The following is a 13,945-nucleotide window of genomic DNA, read 5'->3' as shown; positions in this document are numbered from 1 at the left end:
AAATGGGGGCATGCACAGACATGGGAACACATCATTACACAGAAACGAGGACACACACACAGACGATGTACACAGACATGGGAAAACACCCCATGACACAGACTCAAGGACTTACACAGAGACAACACACTTGAACACAGGAAAACATACCATGACACAGCCTAACACATACACAGCCACACACCAACAGATGCTGACATACACACAGACACACACAGCCTACATGAAGATAGATTCTGACACACACACAGTCTGGATGCTGACAGATGACAACAGCCTCCAGATTCAGGCTTTCAGTGACTGTGCTTCCTGTCACACCTGTTCACATCTTTCAGGGTGGGGGTGCATGTGGCCCGGCCCACATCCGACCTGGAATGTGGCTATAAGGCACATGGGGTTATGCGCATATATTGCTGAATCCCCCTTTTCCCCTGCCCCCCAATCTGCCTTCTTTAATGTGGGCTTACAGATACAACACATTTGTGCCTTTACCTCGATGATATACAGGACAACATTCTTGTAGAAACAGTACAGGATGCACTTGGTAACCCGAGTGTAACTCCAGGCTCCATGGACCAGCAAGAGCTTCTCCAGGTATGAGAACTGAAAGAGAAAGAAAACACATGGTAAAACACAGTAAAACACATACAGCAGAGCACAGACACACGGTGAAACACATGGGCACTTTTGCTGAGGCATGTACACAGCTTTGTGGAGGTATGGCTCTAACCTGTGCGATGGAGTAGTCCGATGAGTTGGTGGCCTGCATTCCCTCATTGCCGCTGATGCCCACGCCGACATGGGCTGTCTGGATCATACCCACGTCATTGGCTCCGTCCCCGATCGCCATGGTGATGGCGTTCACGTGAGTCTTCACCATATCCACTATCTCAGACTTCTGCAGTGGAGACACCCTGGTAAGGGAGGGTTCCGATTAACACCCTCATAATGATGGCGGTAAGGGAGGGTTCCGATTAACACCCTCTTGGAAGGTTCCGGTAAGGGAGGGTTTGATTAACAACCTGATAATGCAGGTAAAGGAGGGTTCCGATTAATACCCTGATAATGCAGGTAAAGGAAGGTTCCGATTAACACCCTGATAATGCCGGTAAGGGAGGGTTCCGATAAACACCCTCATAATGTCGGTAAGGGAGGGTTCGATTAACATCTTCATCACACTGAAATGGAGAGTTAATAACGTCCTCATGAAGCCGGTAGGCAAGGTTACTGATTAACATCTTTATCACACCAGTAAGGGTGGGTTCCGATTAATGCCTTTACCACACAGGTAAAATAGAGGCCTTCATTATGCTGGTAAGAGAAGGTTCCGATTAACAACTTCATCGTGCAGACACTCCAGTTACTGCTGTTCTTGACAGATGCTGTCGCTCTGTGATAATAATAATTATTGATCCCCGTGGGGAAATTCTTTATTAAGAATTTATATAGATATATATATAGATATAATATAGATATAATATAGATATAATATAGATGCTGTCGCTCTGTGATGGTCATCGGGTGGTGAGATGGGGTCATTATCATGGTGAACGCATCTGTGGTCATGTACACAATTTATTTATGCATCTGTCAGTGTCTGTAAAATGTGGAATGCGTGACAGATCATTTCACTGGTGGCATGCCTTTGCAGTGCAGACCTGACCAAGAAAAAAGAGACACAGAAAGACTGACATAGACAGATAGACAGACACAGACCGACTGACTGACTCAGAGAGACACACAGACAGGCAGGCTGACAGTTAGCCAGACAGACTGATGCAGACAGGCAAACAGACAGACATGCGGACAGAGACAATCAGGCAGACAGACACAGTCAGACCCAGACAGACAGGCAGACAGACAGGCTAACTGAACTGCAAGGCATGTTTCACAAGCACCCCACGACAGGCTGAAGCACACTAAAGCATGGGGGTCTTTCTGAGGGCCAGAAGCCAGAATTTAGCTCTCCAGAACATGACTCACGTTTGTACTGGCTGTTCTTAAGTTCAGAAACACATTATTGTTCCAAACCGGTTTCTATGAAAACAAAGAGGAGGAACGGAGGTAATTATGGAGAAGCCAGATTAGTATGTGTGTGTGTGTGTGTGTGTGTGTGTGGAGATTACACACCATGGGAAGACTCCATTCTGTCTGTTACTTGGGGAAAAAGTGGCCTTCCACGTATGAGCTGCACAATCCACAGATTATTTACTGTACAGCACCAAAAGACTCAGCATCATCAAACAACTAGACATCACCAAACGAACTGGCATCACCAAATAACTAGGCATCCCCAAACAACTAGGCATCGCTGAAGAGATTGTGGGGTACAGCCCTCATGGCGGCATGCCTCCAGCAGAGCAGTAGAGGAATCTGGTATGTGGCTCAGTGAGGCAGAAGTAAGCAGAGCCTCTGTGAGAATACCAGCAAGACGACCCCAACCTGCTACCCACCGCTTGCCTGTTCTCACATTACTGTGTGGTTTGGAGGCCACTGTGCTGGGACCTCCAACATGGGTCAGGGTGAGCAGCAGCTTGGCGCTGAAAGGTCCTTTCTGGGTGGTCTGGCTCGTGCATTTCAAGAGGAAACATGGCCCCAGGCTGCTGCCCACGCCCCGCGGTACCCAAGTGTCATGGGGGGGCCTGGGAGGGCCGTGTCCCACCTAATGCCCATCCCCCCCTTTGTCGATGCTGGTGTGTCAGTGACCTTGACGTGTGGGAGGAAATTTGACAGCTTCAAGTCATGAAGGCCAGTGTGGGAGATGCCCACCAGGACACAGAAATACACTCATGTGTAAATGCATGTATAAAACACACGGCACACGCAGATATATGTAGAAACACACACACAGGTACATGTATAAACACGTACGAGGCATGTATACATACACACACAACACACATGCAGATACAGCGGTAAGTACACACAGATACATGCAAGTACATGTATAAATACACGCAGGTACATCTATAAATATAGACACGACACATACAGGTACATGTATAAACACATGTATCTGACATGCGGAAAGTGAGTGCAGCACAGGATGAGACACATTCACTGAGGTAATCTGGAGAAAAATGGGAGGCTCATTAAAGAGCTGCAGAGGTTCATTAGGCAGCCCCAGCCTGCTCTCCCGGAGCCCCAAGCTGTGGACGCACAGCAGGACACTCCCCATCTAGTGAGGCCGTTACCCCCAGCACACACAGCCTGCACTGCTGAGGGCTCCTGGCCTGCTCATGTGATCACGCTGGGGAGCACTTCCTGCATGCAGATTGGTTTAAAGATAACCTTTTTTTTTTTTGCTCTGCAGGGTAAGGATAGGTGACTGTGGGGTACAGGCATGTACCAGCGAGTGTCCAGTAACCATGGGGTACATGCAGGCACGTGCACAGGTAGGGCTCAACCTGTGCAGAGCACATGCCCTTTTTGTAATTACACTCGGAAGTGCCCTTTTTTTTTTTTTTATAAATCAATGCTATTGGTAACCCTTTATGTCTGTTTGTCTTTTTAACAAATATTTAATATTTATTAAAAAGCGCGTCTCTTAGAACCGCTCAAACTGTCCGTCAAACTTCACAACTCCGCCCCCTGAGCGCCGCGAACTTACGTTTCAGCACAGAGCCAGAGTCATAGAGCAGAAGCAGATGAACGTCTTCGTCTTGTAACGGTAAAATATCTTGTTGTTTGAATAAGTGCAACGTTGTCTTTATGAAATAAACACTAGTATGTCTATAAAGGTTCATATAATGCATCACCACACCGGTGTGATGTTGACGTAATGTGATGTCGTCGTTTTAATGATGGACAAATTGCACACATTCGCTGGTCAAAAACCCGCGGTGTAACTGCATTTGAGTTTGACACAAAGCAACCGAGTGATCCTTGTCAGCTAGGTAAAATATATTATAAGAAATTTCTATTTTGATTTTATCTGCTGAATGTGCTGATGCATGTAAATTACATGATGTAATTTATTAACATTTCATCATATTATATAGCTAGTGATTAATACTAATTAAATATAATATCAGAATATTATTGTGTGTTATTTTTTTGGTGGTGGAGGGGTTCGTGGAGGGGTTGGGGGGGTGCCCTTTTTTCAGTTTCAGCACATGCCCCTCAAAAGGTCTGTACACGGCCCTGGGTACATGCATGGCCATTCAGTACCTGCAGCAGATCACAGCTTTGCAGGACAGCGCCAGGTCGAGGAAGGACTGGCGGACCTCGAAGGACAGGGCATACTTGAGCGTCTGCCCGTCGATGATGAGGGCCAACTCATTCTCCTGGCCCAGTGAGTCACCCAGAGAAGCACAGTGTCCCAGCAGGGTTTCGCGTGTGGCCTGTAGGAGGCAACAGAGTGTTGGTACTGTCACAAACATGTTATGGGCACAGAGGGCAGGTACACGCTTAAACACACACAGACACATTCTGGTACTGATATACTCATGAGCAGACTCTGATAGAGTATGTTATTCTTCACCTCTGTGTGTGTTTGTGTGTGTGTCTGGATTATGCAACCAAAAAGGTTAAAATGCCAAAAGTCTCATATTTAGTTTGGTTACTTATGGTTAAGGTTAGGGCTGGGCAGTTGGTAAGGTTGTCATGCTGGTATTACAGTTTTCCCCATGGAAATGAATGGAGAGTCCCCAAGATATAAGATATAACAAACCTGTGTTTGTGCATGTGTGTGTGAGGTGCAGTGCGTGTGGATGCTGGGCCAAGCTGAGAATGTGACTGGGAGCAGCCACAGCTCTCAGGCTGTTATCAGTGCTGTTCCAGACTCTCTCCAACATATGATACACATCAAGCCAGAGCTCAGAGCAAAGCTGGGGGTGAAGGGAGCTGGGGGGCGCTTGGGGAATCTGTATCAGCGGCCTTTTATTAGCAATAAAAAGGCAGCATTGAAGAAGCTGATCACTGTGCTATAAACACACATCAGCACATTCCCAATAATTCACCATATTAATTCCGATTTTCCTGCCTTTCCCAGTGGTCCTGGGGGGCTTCAGGCTGCGCTCTCACTCTCAGCAAAAACAAACACGCTGCTCAAACTAATTGGAAGCACATGAATGCAGAAATCTAAACACACACAGGTTCATTCTCACCACGCACATTCAGAGGCAAGCGCAGGCAGTGACACAGTGTGACGGCTCACGCACAGGCAGATACACAGTGTGACTGCTCACTCACGGGCAGTGACACAGTGTGACGGTTCACGCAGAAGCAGTGACACAGTGTGATGGCTCACACAGAAGCAGTGACACAGTGTGACGGCTCACGCACAGGCAGTGACACAGTGTGACGACTCACGCAGAGACACACATATACGCAGAGTGGCTGTCACACCCACTGCCAGGTAATGGAGCGTAGGAGCAGGGAAAGGTACTGGCAAAGATCACACACTGAATAACCAACTGCTCACGGTAACCTGTGTGAAACAGGCAGGCAGATCATCAGTCATGTGACTGACGGAGACACCCTCCTCGTCCGCTGTGACCTCTGTGACCCCCACAGGCTATGCCACCCTGCAGCTGCCCGCCTTCCCCCTTTATTTAATCAGCCGTGTTTACGGTACTGCTGCTTCCCCACACACTGCCGCCCCCCCATCCACCTGCTGGCAAGGTCACCCGCGAGAGCCTGTCCCTGCTGCTTTTCCGGCACATTCTACAGCCTCACAACATCAGCGGCCAGCTGACCGCTGAATACAGGGCTGGCCATGGGTGTTCTAATGCCCACCCCCGAGCAGCAGAAAACAAATGTTATCAATTCAATTATAATAAAAATATTTCAGGATATCTGCTTGCTAACTAGCTAGCTCACATCTGTCTCACAAGGAAAATTGTGAAATATTAAAACTAGTGTGAACAACTAATGTCACGGAATGCAAGCAGAGGTATTTCTTACTTTTTTCATTTGCTCTTTTGAGCTCTAGGCAATTGCATATGTCACCTAGAGGGGGGCTGCTCTGCTTGAGCACATCCATGGGCCTGCCTGTATGCTGCTTATGATAAATGGTCTGGCTACATTCACATATTTAACGGTGAATACAGCAGTAAGTTTGCCATACCATCCCTTCTGGAGGGGAGAAGCAGGAAGCTACAAGGTTAAACCTGCAGGCCACTCACTGGCCACATTCCTGTGCCATAAAATGACCCAGTGACATATCACTGTCGCTAAACAGTACTGGGGTGCTAATCACCACTGGCTGAGGCACTGTCTTTTCCAGACATGGACTGGCAGAGAACGCTACTGCCACCGTCTGTCAGACGAGTGTCATTGTCCTCAGGGAGGGCCCCCACTCATACAGTGTTCGGCAGCCACACTCCGGGATCTTATCTGTGTTATATTTAGGGCCGGTATCTGTGTTCTGGCGTCATCACAGCCAGGGTGTCTGCACATGTGTGTCCGTCTATATTACCAGCCTGTCTGCTCCTGCGGCCATGCTGTGGCCGTCACAGGCGGGGCATCTGCGCATGTGTGTCTGTCTGTATTGCCTGTGGCATGTCTGTCTGAGTTTCTGGTCCATCTGAAATGTGGGTGGGACATGTGTGAGCAGACTAAGTAATGGGAGTTTACAGCAAGGTGTGAATGGGGGATTATGGGTAATGTGGGGGCAGCAAAGACGCTATCGCTCCTCATCTGAGTGCCCCCCCTCCAGCATGGCATTGGGGGGAGGGGGCTGACTGATGTGAGAGCTGGATCAGATAAGAGTGTAAGGAACAGGCCTGAGACTGCAGGGGTCAGACACGCGGCACAGGGGGCCATGATTACCCAAGAGGCTCTGCTTTCAGGGTAGGAATTTGTTTAGGATGGAAAATAGCAGCCTGAGTAAAAGCCAAGTTACACACACACACACACACCCACACATGCATGCACACACATCTCGGGTATACCTATCTTTATTGGGCCCACTCATTCACTTCTATGGGAAAAATGCTAACGCTAACTATGACAACCTTAACCCTCACCCTGTCCTAACCATAACCATAAGTAACCAAGCAAAATACAAGAGTTTTTGCATTTTTAGTTTTTTTCATAGCAGTCACTGATTTTTTTAAAATAGAGTTTTCCATTCCTGGTCCCCATAAGGGAAAAAAATGAATATTTATCGTTATGTGGACATTGTGTCCCCATATGGATAGGTATACCCACTTGCACACACACATACACAAAGACAGAAACACTCACACACACAGACAAACTCACACACACGGACAGAAACACTAACACACACAGACACACACAAACAGAACTAAACGCACAGAGAGGAGAACACAAAACAGGCACACACAGTGACACGCTCAGAGATACAGATGCCTGCCTTTGAAGTGTGGCATCACAGAGGCGGTCACACACTGAAACAGTATGTGCCATGTTAAAAGCATGTAAAACACTGCAGGCATGTAAAAGACCCAAGAAGGGACTCTGAAGGGACTCACATCAAGCGAATCCTCGTTAACGATGATGAGGGACATGCCGTGGGACACTAGCCGGCAGGAGTAGCCTGAAAGACGGGGTGGAGAGCAGAGCAGAGAGAGTGAGACAGGGTCCAGATTTCAATGTCTGTGTCTCTGCATGTGAGACGCACCGATGTTGACTGCCGTCTCCTGCTTATCCCCAGTCAGCACCCAGATGCGAATGTCGGCTTTCATAAGGGTGGATATGGTCTCTGGGACTCCAGCCTGAAGCTGGTCCTCGATGGCTGTGGCTCCCAGCAGCAGGAGGTTCTGGGGAAGAGAGATAGGGACAGAACTGTGACAGAGCACATAGACAGGCATGTATATATATACACACACACACACAAATACAGACAGACATACGGGGGGCAAGAATACATAAAAATATATTTTGATACAAAATACAAATTAATTATGAAGTTAAATACAAATCACAAAACATCATTTTCAATTTAAAATATGTTTGTAATATATGTATCAAAAATACTGCCCATCCCTGCAGACACATACATATACAGACATGCACTTATACACATAAACAAACCAGTATACATGCACACACAAACAAAAATAGACAAACAAACACAAATATGCAAAAGATGCAACAACTCTTCCATAAACATGAACATCCATGAAACCATGAAAGAGGCTCGCTTATGCCCTCTGGTGCCCTGTTTATTTCAATGCAGACTGGGCCATTCACCCATCCTCCTGCCCTGTGTACCAGCACTAATTAGTAGCTAAACACTAAGCCACAGGGAAACCTGTGCTCTGGATGAGGAGTCAGGTGAGTGCATGCGCTAAATGTTTGACAAAGTCAAGCATGTTCATGTACAACAAAGATTCGAACTGGTGAGTTTTAAATACTCCCCACTGAAAAGATGGAAGGTAGGAATCAGCTGACAGTCATGTGATGGTCAGTTGATGGTCATGTGACAGCCAGGGGATTTTGCCTACCTTTTCCAGCTGCTCATAGCACTCTTCTAGTTTCTGTGCCCGGTCCTTGAGCACAGTACTGGTCTGAGTGTACGCCTTCAGCCACTCCTGGTATTCTCCCTCCTCAAGATCCACATATGCAAAACACAGAGTTCTCAGACCTAGTGATACAGGATACACAATGAGCATGCTCAGTCAAAGAGTGGCAGTGACCACGTCCCTGAGAGAAAGAGAAGCAGTATAGGCATCGTGGGGACAGGGGACAGGTACAGAGAAAGTGAGAGAAAGAATGAGGCCACAGTGCACTGAGCACAGACAGCAGGGCCAGATGAATACCTTCAGTAGCAAACTGTTCCAGGTGCGACACAGTGAGCTCTTTGTACCTGGAGTCCACAGCCAAGCGCTCAAAGATGACATTGTCCTAAAGTGACACAGCCAGGACACCCCATCAGTGTGAAGTGGGATGCCGTCACCAAGACAACACCCATAATTTTCCGCTGTGTTCATTGTGTCATGTGACCAATGTGGCAGTTCTGATCTATTCTGTGTGTGTCCTGCAGTTTATATTCCGTGTTTTACATGCGTTCCACCTCTCCCCCGTGTGTTCTCCATGTGCTGTATGACATTGCATTTTGAGCACTAGAGGGCTCCACTTACTGCACCCTTGCAGTAGAGACGCAGCTTTCCGGTGGGGGTTCTGACAACCACAGACATGCGCTTGCGGTTACTGTGGGCAAAGAGGAGTACAAAATGATTAAATTATGTGAGTGCACATAATGATTAAATGTCAAACACACACACATGCGCACATGTCGCACACACACACCTTTGTGGGAACTCTCCATTCATTTCTATGGGGAAAACTCTAATCCCAACATGATGACCTTAACCCCTACCCAGCCCTAACCTTAACGATGAGAAATCAAACAAAATACGAAACTTTTGGCATTTTTAGTTTTTTGATTTCATTCACAGATCTTTGTGGGGACTTCAAACATGGTCTTCACAATGTTAAAAAAAAGGTTTTTTATTACATCGTGGGAAACATTTGGTCCCCACAATGTAATATAAAATGTAATGCACAAACACATACACACACACAAAGATGGGGCAGAATCTCACCTGGAGAACTCGAGGACGTTGAGAAGCTCGTAGCTCTGCTCTCTTCCCCTCTGAAAGACAAACAGAGACCAGTGAGCCTTGCGCCCATTCTGTACCCAGGTCCCTCTGCCTGGTCTGATGAGCATCAGGGTACTGACCGCCTCGATGATCACACAGTGGGGGGTCCTCGCTGTGAAGATGAAGCCCAGGCCCTTTGCACCTTTCACTAGTGCACCTTCATCTGAGGAAGAGGAGGAGAGCTCTAGAAATCACACATGCACACACACATTCCTGTCTGCTGGTGAGAGTGTGAAAAGGTATTGGCTATGTGACAATGCCCCCACAAACCTGGGGAGGAGGCCTGGTAGATAATCTGCTCTCCATTATGCTCCGGGACGACTGTGTGACAGACCGCCATCATGGTAAGGAACTCACATATCTGCGGTGATGTTGGCTGGAGAGGAAAGGAGAGGAGAAGAGGAAGGGGGGGAAGAGGAAAGGAGAGGAGATGAGAAAGGGGAGAACAGAGGAGAGAAGATGAGAGGAGAGGGGGAAGAAGAGAGGAGAGAAGGAAGGGGATAGGATGAGTTAGCCTAGTTTCCACGGACCAGACATCCCGATCAGACCAATCATGCTGAGGGACTTACGTGGTTCTGTTCAATGTTCTGGATGAGAGTGGAGTCATCAAACTCCGCAGAGTTATGGTTGCTAGACGGCAGATGGCTGACAGGGAGAGACAGAGAGGGAGAGACCATTCAAAAGACTTCCTTCACAAGTATCTATCATCCAATCACAACCTTGTAGTGGATGCTGCCTAATGACCAAATTCCAAAACAAGGAGGGGCACGATCATTTAACAACTAATCATAGTAACGAAGACCAGGGGTGAGGTGTCATTAGTGATTTTGGGCCCCTTGAAGGTATATCATATTGGGCCTCCAACTCAGACCAATCCAATCATGTTCCAAATTTGGAATCATCCAAACCCCCCTCCCCCCATCACACCTGAAGTCGTCCATGGAACGCTCACAGTCTTGCTCCGGGAAGTGTCTGCAGAAACATGCACTTGTCAGGGTATGTGCGCGCACACACGCACACACACACACACACACACACACACACACACACACACACACAGTGCACACGTTCAGACATGCAGATCAGCACGCATACACAAACTGACACATGCCAGACCTATCTGTGTTTTACATCTATTTAGGTTGTTAAAAAAATCAAAGACTAAAAGCTAGCCTTCTTTGGCACGGTGACCAATGACATTCTGACTTACTAAACAGTCCAAAGCTTTGCTGTGGAGCAGTGGAACGCTTCTCTCACTCACCCGTATGTGAGGCCGGCGATGCTGCACTTCTTGAAGTGCATGATGTTGCATGTGAGGGTTCCTGTCTTGTCAGAGAACAGGTACTTTACCTGAGGAACAGAGGAGGGCTTAGTGTGAACGTTTTTCCATGTGAGGACAACAGGTCCATGACCATACAAGGTGGCTCCCTCGCTGCTTGACAGGCCTGTTACTTTACAAGGCGGCTCCCTCTCTGTCTGACAGGCCCGATACTGTACAAAGCGGCTCCCTTTCTGCCTGACAGACCTATTACCGTATGAGGCGGCTCCCTCTCTGTCTGATGGGCCTGTTACTGTATGAAGCGGCTTCCTCTCTGTCTGATGAGCCTGTTACTGTATGAGGTGACTTCCTCTCTGTCTGATGAGCCTGTTACTGTATGAGGTGACTTGCTCTCTGTCTGATGGGCCTGTTACTGTATGAGGTGACTTCCTCTCTGTCTGATGAGCCTGTTACTGTATGAGGTGACTCGCTCTCTGTCTGATGGGTCTGTTACTGTATGAGGTGACTCGCTCTCTGTCTGATGGGCCTGTTTTTTTTTTTTTTTTTTTTTTTGTTTTTTTTTTATATTCCCTCCTCCACCCCCCCTCTGCGGGGGACTGTATCTATTTTTTTTTTTTTTTATTTTTTTTTTTAAAATTATTATTTATTTATTTATTTTTAATTTTATTTTATATTTTTATTTACTTCCTCAAAAGAAGGAGAGGGGGGGGGGACAAAGGAGAAGGAGGGAAGAGAGAGAGAGGGAGAGAGAGGAATGGAAAGAAAACAGAAAAAAAAAAAAAAAACAAAAGAAAAACAAAAAAAACAAAAAAACCAAGAAAAAAAACAAAACAGATAATCTGCTTCCATGTCTGTTGAAAAGAGAAAGACAACATACAACATCTGTACTAATCACAACGACCATCAAACGTTAAATGTTGTTGAACAGCACACACAACCAGCCTTACAACCCATGCCCAGAAACAACAGCCGATCAAGACAGTGTGTGTCCGTGAGCACCTGTGTGCACACCTGTGTGTCAGCGCGCTGGTGTTCCTAAGGTTTCTCCAAGTAATTGTCTAGTAGTGTGTGTGGGGAGCCACAGCCCCGCCCACCCAGGACATGAAGTCGACACGGGGGAGACCCGGGCCCCAGATATCCAGAGGCCCCCCAGGGCACGGGAACCCCAGGAGGACCAACGCAGGGACAATTGCAGCCCCCACCGAGAAAAGGGCAGAGGAGCGCTCCGGAGGGGGGCCATCCGGCAGCCACATCACAGGAGCCCCAGGGGGCCGTGGCGAAGAGCACGCAGGCCCCGCCGGCGGCCGGCCACACCAGGGCAGACCGGACCCCGGGCCCAGAGATCCAAGGGACCCCCCACCCCCCAGCCAGGGCCCCGACAGAGCCGGAAGGGCCAGGCCCCGGCAGGCAACCGCCGAGAGTGAGCCAGCACACACCAGAGCATCCAGCCCCAGACATCGAGAACCACCAACGCATCGGCGGCCGGGGGCCTCATCCACCAGCAGGGAGTGTGGCGGGGGGTAATAGAGCCTGAGATGTTATTTCAGGTGGAGTCTAAGACCCAACCTGACACATACGTATAGACAGACAGGCACACACATACACAAGCATACGTTCCCACCCTCATGCACACATAAACAAATATTCACCCATTCGCCCAACATGAAGACACAGAAATGAACGCCGTACACACACTCACACTCCCCATATATACTCTATACTCCGAGATCTAGGCACCACCGCCCCCAGAGGGGCAATCCGCCACCAGACCTCGGAGATGGATCCCTTTTTTCCTCTGGCATGGGGACAAGAAGACCACCCCGGACCCCACAGCAGCCGAGAAGCCCACCAGCCCAGACCCCGACCGGACGGCCAGCTCCTCCCAGCCCCCGGCCCCAGATGGTGAACAGAGAACGGGGGTGTGAAAAGACCCCATGCTTCCCTCCGCCCGCTCATATGTGGTGTTGGTGCGTGTTGTTCTAAAGTGCTTTAAAACAGGGGAAGGGCATGGTGCTAACCACCCTCTGCCAATCAGCAGCTGGTGTCAGCTCGGCCCCTCCCCAGAACCCTCAATGTCTATATGCAACTTAAAATTGAGAAGTGGGCACTGGCACCAGAGGTAAGGCTGAATGAACAGACCGCCCTCTGGACGCCATTCCTTGTGCCCACCCCCAAGGCCCTAAATGTATGTGTCATGAGAGAGTAAGTAATGAGAGTGTCTAAGTTGTGATGGGCCTGTTACTGTATGAGGTGACTTTCTCTCTGTCTGATGAACCTGTTACTGTATGAGGCGACTCGCTCTCTGTCTGATGGGCCTGTTACCGTATGAAGTGGCTCCTTCTCTGTCTGATGTGTCTGTTACTGTATTAAGCGGCTCCCTCTCTGTCTGATGTGTCTGTTACTGTATTAAGCGGCTCCCTCTCTGTCTGATGTGTCTGTTACTGTATTAAGCGGCTCCCTCTCTGTCTGATGGGTCTGTTACTGTATGAGGTGGCTCCCTCTCTGTCTGATAGGCCTGTTACTGTATGAGGTGGCTCCCTCTCTGTCTGATAGGCCTGTTACTGTATGAGGTGGCTCCCTCTCTGTCTGATGGGTCTGTTACTGTATTAAGCGGCTCCTTCTCTGTCTGATGGGCCTGTTACCGTATGAGGCGGCTCCTTCTCTGCCTGGCAGGCCCATTACTCACCTGCCCCAGCTCCTCGTTCAGATTAGAAGTCCTTGCCATTGCAGGCATGTCCATTTCTGTGTAATACATCTCCATATCCTGGAGGAGAGTGGAGAATGGATAGGGAGATGAAGGAGCAGAAAGAGCACCATACACACTCACACACAAACACACACACTTACCCAGTTAATAAAAAGTGCCTGCGTGAACCGGACCACCTCCAAAGTCACCAGCAGGCTGATGGGGATCAGGTTGTTGTAGAGGATGATGAAAGTCAGCAGGTTGTACATAAAGTTAGTGGAGATGTCACCTGCAGATAGAATGGCAGACAGACTGTGAGGGACCAGCAAGCAGACTCAGGGGCACAGAATTAGTTACTAACCAAAACTTTACTGAAAATCGAAAAATCATCAAAATACAAAAAGC

At 48.3% G+C, this 13,945-nt stretch overlaps 1 protein-coding gene across 5 annotated transcripts in view; it reads right to left on the bottom strand.

The window, feature by feature from the left end:
- The window catches only part of atp8a2 (ATPase phospholipid transporting 8A2), a 60,389-nt gene that overhangs the window by 11,089 nt on the left and 35,355 nt on the right, over window positions 1-13,945 (bottom strand). For all 5 annotated transcript variants that reach the window (XM_072711371.1, XM_023845182.2, XM_023845183.2 and 2 more), the window contains 16 exons: window positions 13,702-13,829; window positions 13,541-13,618; window positions 10,837-10,925; window positions 10,503-10,547; window positions 10,145-10,220; window positions 9,846-9,951; window positions 9,656-9,738; window positions 9,519-9,568; window positions 9,054-9,123; window positions 8,733-8,817; window positions 8,418-8,557; window positions 7,592-7,730; window positions 7,443-7,507; window positions 4,171-4,343; window positions 731-914; window positions 493-603 (listed from right to left, as the gene is read on the bottom strand). In XM_072711371.1, coding sequence (XP_072567472.1) covers window positions 493-603; window positions 731-914; window positions 4,171-4,343; window positions 7,443-7,507; window positions 7,592-7,730; window positions 8,418-8,557; window positions 8,733-8,817; window positions 9,054-9,123; window positions 9,519-9,568; window positions 9,656-9,738; window positions 9,846-9,951; window positions 10,145-10,220; window positions 10,503-10,547; window positions 10,837-10,925; window positions 13,541-13,618; window positions 13,702-13,829 — 1,622 coding nt within the window. The remainder of the gene's footprint in view (window positions 1-492; window positions 604-730; window positions 915-4,170; window positions 4,344-7,442; window positions 7,508-7,591; window positions 7,731-8,417; window positions 8,558-8,732; window positions 8,818-9,053; window positions 9,124-9,518; window positions 9,569-9,655; window positions 9,739-9,845; window positions 9,952-10,144; window positions 10,221-10,502; window positions 10,548-10,836; window positions 10,926-13,540; window positions 13,619-13,701; window positions 13,830-13,945) is intronic.

This window comes from Paramormyrops kingsleyae, chromosome 4 (assembly GCF_048594095.1).
Source record: "Paramormyrops kingsleyae isolate MSU_618 chromosome 4, PKINGS_0.4, whole genome shotgun sequence".
NCBI classification, from domain to species: domain Eukaryota; kingdom Metazoa; phylum Chordata; class Actinopteri; order Osteoglossiformes; family Mormyridae; genus Paramormyrops; species Paramormyrops kingsleyae.
Note: the sequence above shows the minus strand (reverse complement) of the source record. Positions and strands in the feature narration are given on the sequence as shown.